This window comes from Styela clava, chromosome 14, assembly GCF_964204865.1.
Source record: "Styela clava chromosome 14, kaStyClav1.hap1.2, whole genome shotgun sequence".
Taxonomy (NCBI): Eukaryota; Metazoa; Chordata; class Ascidiacea; order Stolidobranchia; family Styelidae; genus Styela; species Styela clava.
In genome coordinates, this window is record NC_135263.1 from 5,590,228 (window position 1) to 5,606,569 (window position 16,342).

The following is a 16,342-nucleotide window of genomic DNA, read 5'->3' on the forward strand; positions in this document are numbered from 1 at the left end:
CCACAAATAAAAAGTCCGGTTATCTCAAGAGTATGTATCTTTACGACGACGGCACCACTTCACGTTCATTATATTTAAGTATTGGTTTATTTAGACTCCCTAATTAGCATAACAGACTATTATATAATTTATGCAAATTGATTGTAGGATTCATACATTTAGGTGAGCGAACACGTACTACCTCTTTTATTAAAACCTTTCCATCTAAAATTTGTACGCTTCAAACCGTACCTAGGTTTTGTTTGCTCTCCCGATTCTATAGTCAGTTATTTTATTTTTATCTATTATTTTATCGCCTACTGCTGATTATGGAGTCGAAATAAACTTATAATGGTTGTTACATTTTTTCTTTCGGATTCGCCTCCAATTTTCATACATACTTATATAAATACATCGAATACCACGCGCCCCACGTTACAATACAGCGAGTAAGAAGTCAACGAGTTCGCAAAACTCTGCTTTCATGCTAGTACTGTATATTATTCAGTTAACGTTACAAACATGAAAAACCAGGATTTTTCGTCAGTTTGAATTATCTGTGGTCAACACTATTCCTGACTTAAATTCAGGTCTTCACTTCTTATAAATGTTATGATGACAACTGAGATCAATTCTTGCCAATATCCGAACGTATCATTATTATTGGATGGGTTTTATCACAAGCTTGAGTTCCTTCCTCATCTCCGCGACATTATCAACGATTAAAATGTAGCTGATACTCCTGTTTCTAAGCTTTGACTGAAATGTCACTGTGCATAATGTTGGAGAAGAGGCGAGTGACTCTTGCACCGCTCTCCATTAATGTTTACGTCTAATTATATTCCACTTCATGAAAAAGCTTATTCTGAGGTATTTACCTCATTCAAAGTAGCCTACTGGGCATAAGAATTTTGCGGGCCACGTCACTGAAATAGCCTACATAAAATTGTTCCCACTCCACGAATTTAATAATGAGTAATAATATTAACAATAATGATAAAATTGATATGCACAAGGTACGGGGATTTAAAACTTCAACAATTCCAGTGGTGGTAGGGGGCGCCTTGACTTATCGGAAAACAATTTAAAAAATATTCCAGGTAAAATTAAGGTACTCCCGTAGTATGTGAACTAGGATGGCGGACACCGGAACGTAGTCTGTGTACCGGGTTAGAGTTAAGCCATAATTTCAGGTAAAATAACTACGGAAGTCACTTGGCTAGTCCCAGAACTTGTAATAGAACTAAAATAAAAAAAATTGGAATAAAATTATTGCCTAACCCAAAACCTGGTACACACACTACGTTCCGGTGTCCGCTATCTTGGTTCACATACTACGTCAGTAAGAAGTGATTGCAGAAATTGATGAACTTGGAAAATAGCAAAGTATGAAACTGAAAAATATTAATGGAGACTTAGCAATATACAATGGTCACAATAATCTTTGACTACGGGCATGAGATAGTTAGAGAAAATGAATTTCAAGTTTAAGAATATTCAGCAATACTCTTCGGCAATATTGTTTTGATGGAAATAACTTGTATATGCGGTCAGGCCTCTATTTTTGGTTGTTTAAATCGTTTTAGGAATTGCAAAATATTTTGAAATTTTAAAACGAATCAGTCAATTTCGGAATAAAATTGAAATAGGTCATGAACTATTACGACTGGAATATATATTAGCAGCTAAAAATATAGCAATCTCAGTTTACTGTGCAACATTACAGGAAAAGAAAACCCGAATTGTAGTGAAAAATTCCAGAAAGTCATCGGATATATGAGTCTAATCGCGCGAACAAGGATACATGCGCGGTTAAAAAAAAAATGTGAAATCAGTGATGTTTTCGGGCATTTATTCGTAATGCAGTAGTTGTTCCTGAATGACCCGATTTAGAATTCCAAAACTGAGATATTAACGTTCATATAATTTTAATACAGCTTATTATCACAAGAGAATGGAATCAAACTTTTTTTGTATTATATGTGCCGAATATGAAGTCATAATTTTGTTCTGGCCCTAGGGCTTTTGTACACTGAAACTGAACGCATAAAAGTGTTCAAATCCCTGATCATTTTATTTGTGTGTATTGGAGCGAGTTGTATATTGGATGATGAAAGTGAGTATTTTTTTATTTTAGCTAACTAGTTTAAATTAAATTGTGATTTTGCTCAGAATACTACTGTTTGACTTTTGATTAAGATTCATACGGATAGTTTCCCATATCTAGGTTAGGAAATAAATCTTATGTAAAATAGCCAATATTGTGATTGGTAGAATTGAAGATGGCAGACTGGTCGAAATATAAAAATGCAATACTTGAGTTATCATAGCATTGCTCTGTGCAAGCAACAAGAAATTCGTAACGATTTTGTATTTTGAAAAACAATAATCGTTTCAGTTTTGCATACTTTATGAATTCAATACATCCAGTGTGATGTGCTAGACTTGTTGTTTTAAATATCCAACCGGCGACGATATAATATTCAAACGAAATACGCTATTCATAACATTAATTATATTCAAACGTTTTTAATTGTTTTTCAGCCATCAAAAACATGCATGCCAGAGGATATGTAACTACTTTGATCTGCAGCTTGGGGGAATGAATATTGATGATATTGATAGCATCAGAAATCATACCCACGGTATGCTTGACAGTATTCAAGAGGGAAAACGGCCTTAGGAAATGACATTATGGACTGCGGGATGATATACAATCAAGAGGTCTGTATTTTATTTACGCAAAATTTTACAAAGTATTGTTATTCTTAGCTGTATATATCACTTTTCATAGATAAACATGGGCGAATATAGTAACAGCCCTTAACAGCCTGTTACTCGGCACCAAAATTAAAAATATTTGGTCATTGCGTGTTTTTGCTGCCCTGGACTTTTCAAAACGCCTCTTTTCACGAAATGTAATTTAATATATTAGATTTTGCTTCGTGGTAAATTAACAAATTTTATTTTATAGAGCAATGAGCATAAATATGATACTCCCGTAGTATATGTACCAGGTTGGGGTTATGCCATAATTTTATTCCAATTTTTCTTGTTTCAGTTGTGTTACGATTTCGGGAAATGTTTGTGTTAGCCAGTAAATATCCCCTGCCCATAGGCATCAGTTCATGTACACAACTTGATGTAAAGTAGGCGAACGAAATTAGTTACCTTCATATTGGTACACATACTTTTGGAGCGCCATAAATAGTAGGCCTACTTTGTACCTCACGCTATCGGGCATTGCAAGCGTGTAAGCAAGCAAGAAAGGCAACAAGCTGCGGGTGAGAATGGTTGCCGACTCGATTATTGGACACGAAATGGACATAACGATCGTTTCAATATTATGTTGTTGTTGGACACGTAGTGGACATAACGATCGTTTCAATATTATGTTGTTGTTCTTGTTCTTTGACACGTTTTCTTTCTTTGACACGTTAAAAAGTCGCTTTTCTCTTCGAATACTGGACCAATTGCTTTGAAATTTTCAGTGGTTAAAGATTAATTTTTTCGCTAGAAGGCTATTATTTTTATTTATTTCAAAATTTTGCGTGAATTCTATGAAATTTGATATTTCGTCTAAAATTTTGCTGTATTATTTTTTATCCATGGGAACACGGATTTTAGTCAGTGTCATGACTGGCTGTACGTTTTGATTCTGCAAAATTCTTGCTACTGGAAATTCAGAACTTTTTTGAGGGTACCGGTAGCGTCAAAGGTACCGGTAAGGACTGATTCGCTCTGGTCTAACGTGTCCATATATTTGTGCGTAGCTCTCTTGTCTTGCATACACTCAAAATTTATCACTCAACTTGCGAATCGTCTTGAATAGTTTAGTTGGGGTTCTGAGCGACTGCTCCGGAATGAATCGAGGACCATCGTCTATCCATTACTCGATAAGCCGTCATATTGGGCTTTATTAGCTCTTGGTCTAATCGTCAGTACGCAAAGTAAAGTTCTTTCACCACACAACTTAGCGTATTACATGACAAATAAATAAACGTGGATAAAAACATAGATAAATTATAAAGATATATTAATATATATACCGAACGTGAATAGAGAAATGTATACTATAATTTAAGGCGTTGTTGGTAACATACGAATAATCATAATGAATTCTCGGAGAATTCTACATTCCGGCATGCAAAATTGAGCATAATATGCCTTGGAGCAAAAAAGTACATATTTGCTTATATGTCTTTTTCAAACGTTATCTGTAGCTGAACTATCAACATACGAGAGAAATGCGAAGATTGATTGAAGTTTTGATGATAATATCATTGCAATTGTGTTCAGCATCAGGTACGTTGCAAATCAAACTACATTTCACGTGGCATTGAAATTAGCATATTGAAATAATAACCAAGCTAGACTGTTTGAGTAAATATAATGACTGAAGTGTAGGGCAGCAAACAGTTGTTAAATTCAATTCCATATTTAAAAGTATCGGCAACCATTGTGAGGTGAAAATGGACAAAGTGACCAATTTCGAAGGAAATTACGAGCTTGTGGACATTTATTATTATTTCTATACTGTACAACTATTATCCACGCCTTTTGCCCCGAACAAGCAGCTCCATAAAAGGGCTGCTATTTTGGAACGACTGGAATTTTTTCGGTCTGGTATTATACCCTGGCCTAGGTGACATGCATGGTATTAAAACCGAAGTGTAATCCTCAATTCCAGTGCAATAAAGTCTAACGCTGTGATTGTAGAACTTGTTATCATCGTTCTTGTTGGTATTTCCGCAAGACAATCATGTCCATTTAGCGCACAGCCAAGCGCATCGCTAAATAATATTCTCGATGCCTAGCTTAATTAAACAGCAAAATATATATTATACGAAGCAATGTTCAATTTCACTGAATATAGTTTATATTGTTCCATTCCCGTCAACTAGTATTTCCATGAAACATAAGATAATCATATTATTACTATACCACATATTCGCAGATATATGATTCCCAGAATCCCACATTGAACGAATATGACCACAGATCATGCACGACGCTTTGATCTAATTACAATTACTTCGATAGTTATAATTAACTTAATTTCCAGGAAGATGTTTAGACGTTGTGTTTGTTGTTGATTCGTCAACTTCTCTGGACGGAACTTCGTTGTCGCTGAAGAAGGATTTCTTACGAACAATAGTAAGGTAAAAAGATTTCAGCTTCATTTTGGTGAAATCACTGAGAATTTTATTTTATCCATCATATAAATTTTATCAAGGCAAGGTTACAAGCACTTTCAAAGAAAAAAATTCGAAGCTATGAGTCCGTTGCGCACATCTCTCGCGTTTCGACCATCAACCCGGTTGGCACAAAGCTTGAACTGATTAAATTAATAAACAGCTTTCCTAGGAACAAAAAATATGCGCTGAACGTATTTTTCAGCGTTTCCAAAAGTAAAATGTTGTTCAGTAATGTTCGATAGGAACGCAGATGACGCACAATCTGAACCCCAACCTGGTACACACATTATGTTCAGATTGTGCGCCATCTTGGTAAACATACTTCGGAATCGCCGATTATTTTAAAGCGAGTTCTGCATTTTCAACTTTTGACTACCATTTTTAATTTGGATTTACATAAAATTTTATGTAATTTGTCCTGACTATATAAATAAGAAAGATGAATAAGTAGATAATATCAAATTACGATAACAGCGAATGACGTTCAGTTTGCAAAATAATAGGAATTAATTTTATGTTTCAATGTTATTGTTGGCATAATTGTAATACAACGATTTGATTTATTTTTGTTTATCTTCCAGTAAATGGGATATTTCAAGTGACTTTGTTAACGTGGCGATTGTCCCATTCAATAAAAATGTTGTGAGGAATAAAGTGGTTTCTTTACAACAATTCCAAAACGACAAAGAAGGTCTGATCGTCTCTATAGAATCTTTGCCTGAGAGTAAACCAGGTAAACTAGTTTCATATTTCAGAAAATGGTTTAAAAGTCTATGTTTGTTGATGGAAAATTGTGTCAAGGATTTGACAATATATTAGACTTTCAAAGTAACCAGAAAAAGAATAAAATTATTTTTAGGACTGCGAATTGAAACGATTCCTGCAAAATTTTGCGCGCATACTGATTTTTGAAGTTTCGTCAATTTTTGTTTAATCTTTAGTGTGATAATGTTTAAGAACACACACTATCCATCTATTGGCGCTACGATCTGTATGTGGTCATTTTTTATGGCAATAGTGCCCATGTATGCAAAAGTATATTAGCGCAAAATAGCAATTAATGTTTGTGAAGCTAGTTATTCATTGCAAAGAAATATGACAGGTACGCGGATTGGGAAAGCTTTGAATTATGTACGAACTAAAATACTCTCAGAATCTAACGGTAATAGGCCTCGGGCTCCGGGCATTGTCGTTGTTATGACAGATGGTAGATATCAGGATAGCATTGATGAACCACTTCAAAAATTATGGGACTTGAACATAACCGTGAGTTAGTTTTCTCTTCATTTTCTATTCTTCAAAAATGATTGGCTTTCGAAAAAATTGTTAATAATTTTAACTTTCGATCTATGTTTCTTATACGTATGCTGTTCGGTTGAAAAAGGATTGTTGGCGTTTTTAAACTTCGAATGAATATGTTGGTGTCTGGAGATATTATATATAAAGAGGGTTTTAGTTTCGCACATCACTCTGAACGAATCCCTAATGTGGCAATAACGGTCTAAGACTCCCACATTTCTGCCTCTCAAGCTTTGCTGAGCGCTAGGCACCGTATATAAAGAGTACTTCATTAAAGAAGTATGCTCACCATGATGGCGCACAGCCATTCTTGTACTGTAAGTCTTAATTACCCGCGCTCATAGGCTATTTCGTTCTGAGTGGTGAAAATTTGCGTTCGAACTTTTAATGCCTGACATGGACAAACCACGGTCAGCGGGCCAAATCCGGCCCGTTGGGTAATCCGTCCGGTTCAATCTGGCCCGCCTGATGCTGCCACAACCAAACTATAACCAAATTTAGCTGAAAATAGCTCAAGGAATTGTTGTAGATTGGGATTAAATTTAATTTTGGCAGGAGGCTTATTTTTTTCCCCGTTTACTTTTGTAACACTGTATATATTGTTCACAAAATGTAACTTTTTACGTCAGTCGTCACTCTTACATGGTCCGCCAGTCTAGGGGGGCAAAAATTTTGGCCAAAGACCTTGCCCATCTCTTCTTTATACTAAGGTAGAGAAGGCTAAACCCTAATAATTATGATCCTTACAAAAGTGTAAAGTTGGTGCTAGCTGACAAAATGATATGTTATATCCAATAACTAAAACCATTTCATTTTTCTGCCAATATAATTTATATTCAATTGACAGACTTACGCAATTGGCTTTCACCCTCGACCTCCAATGCAGATCTTAACTTCACAACTTTCCAAAATTGCTCGATATAATCGAACACGATTGCATTTTGTTGGTTCGATTAATGTAAAGATTCTACAAAACGACATAATGATGGTTTCCTGTCCAGAACCAAGTGAGTTTGATTAGATTGCGTTTGAAAATCAGAACGCAAAGTTGGAGATCATGAGATGCGTTTTAGGCCAGGACTAGAAGTTAGTTTGTAATTAATAAACATTAATTTTGTTGAAACGCAATTCTCAATCTTTGTTTTGTAAATCATATTATACATTTAACGAAACTATATAGCAAAAATTCTTTCGAAATTGACTGGATATTTTAGATAGATATAAAGACGACTTTTTGTCGCAAGTTTTGAATTGCTTTGGTGGTTTCAAAATCGTATTTATGATAAAAATAATCAAAACTCTATTTTCCATTTTAACATGTGCTTCAACCCTTTATCGTCCGATTGCCTCCAAAGCCTAAAATATATATCCAATACGCCAAGAAAAAGTATTGTCTACAAATTTATCTTTCTTAATAGAGAACAGACCATGCTTTAGTAAATACAGCCATGCTCAAATATATGGACACGTTACGCTGAAATTCATTGTGGTAACTTACCAGCAGGCTTGACCAAGGAACCTGTTCGCTGATCACGTGATCAGTATGGGTTTGCGGAATCGCCACGTGGTGGCAAATTCCTATGACGTCATAGCTCAAAATAAAAACGAAAATCCATTTTTAACTACTGAAAAGTTCAAAGCAATTGGTCCAGTAATCGAAGAGAAAAGAGACTTTTTTAAAACGTGTCAAAAAACAAGAACAACGACAACATAATATTGAAGCGATCGTTATGTCCACTGACGTGTCTGATAAATTTCATTATAAAGAATTTCAGCTAAAATTTTGATTGAATTTCCTAGATCTATCCAATGAAAACGATGAATTGAAATCCAACGGAACTTTTGGTAAACTCGTCAGATGCTCCTGCTGTGAGTAAAATGATTTAATGCAGGGTGGTCCAAGGTTGCGAGGTTAAAGTGCCGCAAAAACTTTTGAGGAGGTATCGCGGGACGCAGTCAGAGAAAACCCAAAAATGAATAAAACATCGCAAGTTTATTCACTTTAAATATATTTTAAATTTAGAGTTTATTGTTCTAATCAGTTTTTTTAAAGGAAACTATATGAAGCCTTTAATTCTTGTAAAATTGCTTCCCAAGGAATATCATGGTATTTTCAGTATCTTTTTTCGTGTTTGGTTTTGTAATGTCGCTTAGAATTGTATTCATTCGTGACAGATATTACTTTGAAACACACCAGACACCGTGGTTCAACTTTATTGTGGGTAAGGAAATACGTTTACTCTCAGTTTACGTCGGTCACCTTTTTCAACACTCATTGTATGATGAATATATTACATGTAGCGTGAGCAAGCCCAGTACTACTATCAGAAAAACTAGCCAAGTCCGTATAAGTTGGGACCTTGGGCCCACATGAAAAAAAATGGATTACGTGTCGCTAAGTCAGTCACATGGCTAACGCTTGAAAATAAAGTAGTGTATTGACTAAAATAAAGGCACGAAGAGTCTCTACAAATGAGGAGTTAACTGACGCGAGCTCATCTCATCGGCTTGGACCTGTCAGCACAAGGCAATTCATTCTCCGATCACAGGATGTCATTCCCATATAGCCACCGTCTTGACGTTTATAGATACAATAATGAAGTTCCGTGATTTTAACAAACATTAATCCCGACATCGGGATCAGGAAAAGGAAAGTTGTGTTTAAAAATAAATCAAAATTGTTCTGCTAATAAATACAAATATCTGCCAATGGTCTCAAAATTGTTCTGCATCATGACAGATTATAATGGCCTACAACGAATTAAAACTGATTTTTAAATGAAAATGCGACAGAGCAGTATCCTAAAATCATGCACCATGTGACATTCACGTTCCGAAGAGATTTTCGCAATTCCTCTTTAAATCAGGGTACGGTATATGGCTGATATGCAATATCAATCATTTCAAAATAATAATACCTTTAATACATATCTTTATACGAATACGCTGTAGGTTATCTAGAGCCTTGCTATAACAGAGTCTTATAGACACTCGTAAGTTTTTGTCTATCGCAGGTGAAGTAGATGAATGCGTAAATCTGGGAGGAAAATGTCACGATTACAGAAAACACGTCTGTGTTGATGGATACGTTGTTGAAAAATATTTGAAGAAGAAAATGTGTGGTTGGAATAAAAATTGGAAATGTTTGGAAATTTACTTTCAGCTGAAAAAGGAGATCTTCCGTGTACAGACATGGATGGAAAACGCATGGTTTGGGGAACTGATATTTGTTCTCAAGGATATGTAGACAGTAACCGACCAGCTTGCAGTGGAACTAAACATCGCAAGTGTTGTTTACCTTGTATGTATCAGTATCTATAGATAGGAAACAGTTTTTAAAAAAATTTTCTTGGCATATAGTATTTTTTAGGGTATTGCTGAAGTATGCGTACCAAGATGGCGGACACCGGAACGTAGTATGCGTACCAGGTTAGGGTTAGGCCATAATTTTAGGTACAAATACAACGGGAGTCCCTTGGCTTGTCCCAAAACTCGTAATGGAACTAAAATAAGGAAAATTGGAATAAAATTATGATCTAACCATAACCTGGTACACATACTACGTTCCGGTGTCCGCCATCATAATACGCATACCTCAGGAGCACCCTATTTAGTATACCAAGTCTATGTCTATATAATTTTTAGCGCAGAAGAATACGATAAATTAACTCAATCACGATGTGTTTGGTGATTGTTAATATCATATCAATCACGTAAATAAGTGTTTTTAGACAATTTTTGTACGGCGCTTGGAACAAGGCCCTATGCGGCTACAGACATCTACCGATGTATAAGAAACTATTATTATTTGAAAGGACCGGAATAAATCCGGTTCGGCATTGACTATCCAATAATTTATGTCAACACAGTGAAGTTTAACACTTTCCTTTTAGGCCATTTGCCAATGCTTTGAAAGGATATGTTCAAAAATCAGAACGAATGGCGGTAATAAATAATTTGCGCAGTCTGGCTCAAAGCAATATTAAATAAATCTGTTTACAATTTTTTATTTTATTTCGAACACGCTTCATCACCAAACACATCGTGAAGATTTGCGACCTATATAACGCAGGCAAAAACCAGTTATCTAACTATATACAGGAGCTGAATGTTAACCGTTAATGCGATTTAGATTTATTCACCACCCCAAAACTGTTTTCTTGATCGTTTCCTTGGACTTGTGAAAATCAGGGATGTTCAACAGGTGACCTGTGGGCCACAACGCGGCCCGCCAAGTCATTTAGTATGGCCCTTGTCAACACTCAGATTTTTCCCATTAAGCCTAAAATCTTAATCAGACAGTTTATGTTTAATAAGGCGTTCACATGGGTAAAATACATAATGATTTGTGCGCTTGTCGCTGAGTTAAATTTTTCGGTGTTTTGCCCGATGCCTTTTTTACTGGAGTGCTGTGCGATAGCCGAATTCTTTTCTTTTGCCGTTCGCGCGACGTTTTGGTTGTCGCTTAGTATTTAATTCGTGTACATGGAAAATCTGTGGCCCTGCTGGATGACTAAAGTTGGTTATATGGCCCACCTACGAAAAATGTTGCACATCCCTGGTGTAAGTGGCAAGTAATGAACCACCATCAGAATACTATTTACATAGTTTCAGTATATATGCCTTAAGGAACAATATGACGGCATTTCATATTTCATCAAGAATGGCAGAAATAACAAGATCGTTTTTTTACAAATCACATTTTATTAAGATAAAATCATATTGATATTTACAAGTGAAAAATTTGAAGATATATACAAGAAAAGTGACGCAGGATGTAAAGGAAAATGCATGCACAATACAAATTTTTGCAGTAAAAAGTATGTGAAGAATAAATGTGGAGGTCCAGCAGAAAGAAGTTGCTGTGCGAAGTGACAAATGAAAATTTCAGACAAATATCATTCGTGCCATAAGCATGATTGTATTTGCGTATCCAGAGCAGCAATATTGTATGTAAACACACCATAATAAAACATATATTATTTTATAAACTATACGTATATAACTGATAATGTTGTACAAATAATGTATTAAAAATCGCACTTGTTTGCAAACTATACATACACCTAATATACACTTACGATTCACATCCAATTATCAACTAAAATACTATCGCGCCATAAGACAAACAGAAAGACTTATGTCTTATTTGCGAAAGTACGATGAAAGCCAGTATTTACAGTGAAAGAGAAATCATGTGACGATGGCTAATGGATGAACATACATTACGGGATAATTTAGTTCACACTGCAGATTCAGTGTTATAATTATTTGTGGTACTATATCCTGAAAAGTTTTCGGCGTTCACGTTTCCATTTACTGTTATGTGAACTGAGGTTTCTCTCACAGATTTGCCGATATTCTGAACTTCATGCAGCATTTGTGACGCAAATTGAGAAATGACACGGACGGCGTTAGCCAAATTCGGTATGCTGCGAAAATGAGTTTCAATCATTTCACACAAATTTTTCTCTTTGTTTCTTCTTCTCCAGTCTCTGAGCATTTCCATTTTTACGTCATTTGTTAATCCATAACGATTGGTGTAATCGCGATACTCGCGCTTTTTCAGTTTCAATTGATGCTTAGCAAACGATTTCCAAAGTTTGTCGTTGCCAATAAGATGGATCACAATTCCGAACTCTGAAGTTTCCTGAATGAACACTTTCGCCAGTGTATACGGTTCGTTTTCGTCAGCATTTTCATTCTTGCTTTGCCAAAGTCGAATCATGTGAATCTTTTTCGATGTTTCTTCCAAATCAAGCATTAATATTTTTCTAATGTCATCACGATTGAGGCCCAGAAAGTAAGTTGCATATTTTATCCAGTCCTCCATTCTTGGTATCAAATCGTTAACGAGTGGAAGATACTTCTGTTCAGTTGTTTTTTCGGAAATAAATTGTTTTGTAAGTCGATATGCTCTCTTAGACAATGATTGGTCAGTATCGGAAAAATCGTCTTCTTTATTTTCACATTCGTTAATTTCTCTGTTCCTAGTTTCCCAAATTTTCAATAATGCCAATTTGAAATTCCGCCCATTGTAGTTGAGTTTGCAACATGTTATGTCACAATATGGCAACTTAAGAAACTTATCGGCAAATGTTTCCCAATTATCGTCATCTGGAATCAATACATCAATCAGATCTGTGTATTCTGATTCGTCTATCGAACGATAATCTATTTTTTCTAGCAGCTGCCTCCGATAGTGTTTTTGACGCACAAAAGGATTGGACATGTCGTTTGAAAATTTATTCACCAGATATTCCAATTTGTTGACGTGGTTACACTTTTTTTGATCAATTGACCAAAACATGAGCAGAATTCGTCTTCCCTTTGTTGGGCCGAAGCCATTTCCAGCAATGATGTCGTCAGTCGAAAGTTCCAGGTAATAATAACAAAAAAAGCAAAAATCATCGTTTTCAATTGACTTTGTTCCGATCTCAAGTTTTCGCAATAATTTTTGATTGATTGGTATCCTCTCGACAAAACGAGAAAACTTTATTTGTGAGATGAGTCTTTGCGGAAATAAAATTGATGAATATATAAAAGATGATACCAGCTTTGAGAAACCTTCATCTATATCTTTGCAAAATAGTTTGCGCAAACCATAATGATGCGCCAAACTTTTCGTGAGAATTTGTCTCTCAGACATGAATAATTACATTGTTGTTAGAAGTCGTATTTTATATAGAAGTATATATATTATTTTATTGTTATAATACTTTTCTGAGATTTATAAATAAAAATAAATATGAAAGCTCGATACATAAACTGATTTTAAAAGCACATAAGAAGTTTTGAGAGCATTGGATATGCAACACGAGTAGAACATACAACTGTCCACTTGATTCGAACCTATAAGCGCGAACCCGAGCTGGGGAATTTAAAATCGGGAAAGTACATAAAGCAACCGTCGCAGCATCTTTGTTTCGGGAGATCATTGTAATATGCTGTCGTGCAACACAGATTATGTTGCCAAAATCATCTTATAAGTTTAGTATTTCGATAATAAAAGACGCGCAAACATAACTGAGAATCGATCGACAGTAATTCACTGTTTATACGCGCTATAAGTGCTGAAGCACAGGATACCAAAGAAGTTTTATAACACACCGCGAAAACGACAATTTCCTTTCCATATAACAGTGTATGTAGGAAGAAACCTTTTGTCCTCTACAAGACAACGCCTTTTTCACCCTCGTCATATCCTTCTAGTCCTCAGGTTCAAAAACAATTTCTAAAAATACTCTTATATTGCAATACTCGATACCACAGCTACCATATAGATTTTCTATGAAATTATATCTTGTATTTCTATACCAACAACGAGCAGGGACACAACGTATGCAGCCATTGCTTACAAGAGGAACAAAGTGAACAAAGAACGGAGAACAAAGAAATGTTTTAATCATTAACTTCAAAAAGGTAAATGAGCACATGACAAGTGAAGTTTACTGGCATGTTACAGTGACCAATATGTCGTTTGTGACATCATTTTCATCCGATTACCAATGGACAAACCATCAAACAATTAGGGAAAATGTATATTAATAGGCCGCTATTGTCCCTCACTACGGACAAGCTATTGAGCTGGCGTATGTCATAGCCATTCCATTTTTTCTAATTTTGCTCAACATTAATTTTATATACGCGGTGTTTGGTTCGGGGAATACCCCGGTGTGTTAAATGAATTATCCCCAGGTTCGGTTTCACCATATAAGGTAAGGTAAACTGAAGTCCAGCTGCCCAACCCAAATCATGCCGCAAAGATTCAAATATATATCCCTTTATATACCGTGTGTGGGATAGTGGTTCAGCGTGGACTGAGTCTATGATAAATCTTTTTACTATTCTTTTACTTTTAAAACATCTTCAAATATTTGCCTCACATTCAGAATAAATATTTTACCTATTGTAGAATTCGATGACATGGTGTGTGAGGGACTAAATGAAGGGAAAAGACGTAATGTCACAAAGCATTGACAGGGTATTTCGTTTCATCCAATAAGTAATTGTGATAACAAATATATCACTCGTGCCCTTATTGACACAATATTGCGTTGGGTATATAATGTAAATAAATAGTAATGTGGACTTGCAATCGGGTCTAGGTAAAATCCTAGGTCAAATTCATTAATAAAAAAGTAGGTCCAGTGTTTTATTCAACATTACTCTACTAGATCAGTCATTTAGGAAATTACGAGTACAAATTAATTTTTAAAAGTTCCTGTCAAGTTCACCAAAGATGTAGCGAAACAAAAAGTCGTAACAATTGATTTGAATTACTTTTATTACATTCTATAAAGTAATTCAAAATTTCAGAACTACTGAAATTAAAATTATTGGATGTAATATTATATCTTAAAAATTTGTTTTGCAAAAGTTCATTTCATCAATGACAATTTTTACATTTGTATTTTCCAAACAGCTCAAATTATTAAAATGTAATGTGATAACTCGAAAGTACATCACAATATTGTGTTTTTGTAGTTGTTTATATTATTTCGAACCATAATTTGAAATCCGTCTAAAAGTAGTCCTAATTAATATGGATTAAGAAAGTCTATATCAATATTAATCTAGAAGTATGTAAGTATTGTGGAAAACTTTCTATCTGTCATTCATTTTATTTCTGTTTGTGACTTTCTTTTCCATAGTTGAACAGGGTTCACATCCATATACGTCCTTACATTGATATATTTATCCTTGACTCGTCAGTTTGGTGAGAAATCTGGCATCACGTTCGTCTAATCTGTGGTTAGAATTAATCTTCAGCTTCCTAGTTGTTTCATGTCAGCAAATTTTACAGTTTTCATCTTAATTTAATATCTTTTATTAATACATTACCACCACAGAAGAGTTTCCGTTGAAGTGCGGCAATGGAATTTTTTATATGAAGATACATTTGGATTACGGCATTAGTTCACGGTTTCGCGTTGACTCATTCCAAACCTCTAGATTTAGAAACACGAGTAAATTACGGCAGTAAAAACAATTTACATGTAATGTAACAAATGTAATTTATCAAGGCTTTATGCTTAAAAGATTCAACTGCTCCGTCAGAAAAATGGCTTAACGGAAGAAAATTGACATTTTTGTATGTCGCTCGCTAGCGGGAACCATTGCAGTGCACAGACGATAAATTAGCGCGAATCTGTGGTAAAACTCTCAAGCAACTCAGTCAAGTTTAGTCGGGGTTTGTCCTTACATTGTCGTGTTGTGTTGTTTATTCACTTTTAAGCTTGATACGCGCAGTTTTTAGTTTCTATATATAATGAATAATAGCCGAGATGTCAAATGTAACGTAACTGACACTTTTTCCGCAAAGACAGATTTTCGAGCATGGCTGTAAATTTTACCTCGTTTTTGTGGTTTTGCCAGTTATTCGGCAGGTGGTTGAATATATTGAATCAAATGATGATTAGGCAACATGTAAACTAGTTTTTATGCCAACTCAGGAAAAAAACACTTATAATAGGAATCAAATATTTTAGGTGTGTTCACGGTTCACCTCAATGTGTTAGACCCCATTTAGGTGTCGCTTCTCGATAATTGAAACAGCATTGTTTTTTAGCGTCTCCATCCATCCTGTAAATGCTATTCTTATTTTATTCTACATATATATTTAAGTTGCGTATTTTCACTATTGGTTGAAAAATAAATTACTGATTACTGAATATTTTCGATGGTTGAGTATAGCAATAAGTTTTATGGGAAAACATTCATAGTAGTACATGCGTACTCAGACTAAGCACATTCGGTCCAATGCAAATGTGATAATCGTGACAAACAATATGCAAAACTAATGATCAATCCACAAAGCTGACGGAACGCTTAGTCATTATTCACCATTTATTGTGAAGAGTGAA

The 16,342-nt window shown here is 35.1% G+C and overlaps 1 protein-coding gene across 2 annotated transcripts; it reads left to right on the forward strand.

The window, feature by feature from the left end:
- Window positions 1-2,630: 2,630 nt before the first annotated feature.
- Window positions 2,631-9,840, forward strand: LOC120341418 (uncharacterized). Of its 2 annotated transcripts, XM_039409920.2 has the most exons (6): window positions 2,631-2,703; window positions 5,045-5,141; window positions 5,759-5,910; window positions 6,280-6,443; window positions 7,324-7,483; window positions 9,491-9,840. In XM_039409920.2, exons 4-6 carry the CDS (start codon window positions 6,375-6,377, stop codon window positions 9,721-9,723), a joined length of 462 nt encoding a protein of 153 aa, XP_039265854.2. In that variant the 5' UTR covers window positions 2,631-2,703; window positions 5,045-5,141; window positions 5,759-5,910; window positions 6,280-6,374; the 3' UTR covers window positions 9,724-9,840. The 2 variants fall into 2 exon arrangements, with proteins under 2 accessions (XP_039265854.2, XP_077976437.1); XM_078120311.1 differs by lacking the exon at window positions 5,759-5,910 and having other exon boundaries at window positions 5,045-5,136.
- The last annotated feature ends 6,502 nt before the right edge of the window (window positions 9,841-16,342 follow it).

What these genes read in the sequence shown, in the direction of transcription:
- LOC120341418 (XM_039409920.2), top strand. Translation starts at nt 6,375, where the DNA reads ATGACAGATGGTAGATATCAGGATAGCATTGATGAACCACTTCAAAAA. An exon ending in TATGGGACTTGAACATAACC is followed by an intron (nt 6,444 to 7,323) that starts GTGAGTTAGTTT and finishes TTCAATTGACAG; the next exon opens with ACTTACGCAATTGGCTTTCA. An exon ending in GGTTTCCTGTCCAGAACCAA is followed by an intron (nt 7,484 to 9,490) that starts GTGAGTTTGATT and finishes TGTCTATCGCAG; the next exon opens with GTGAAGTAGATGAATGCGTA.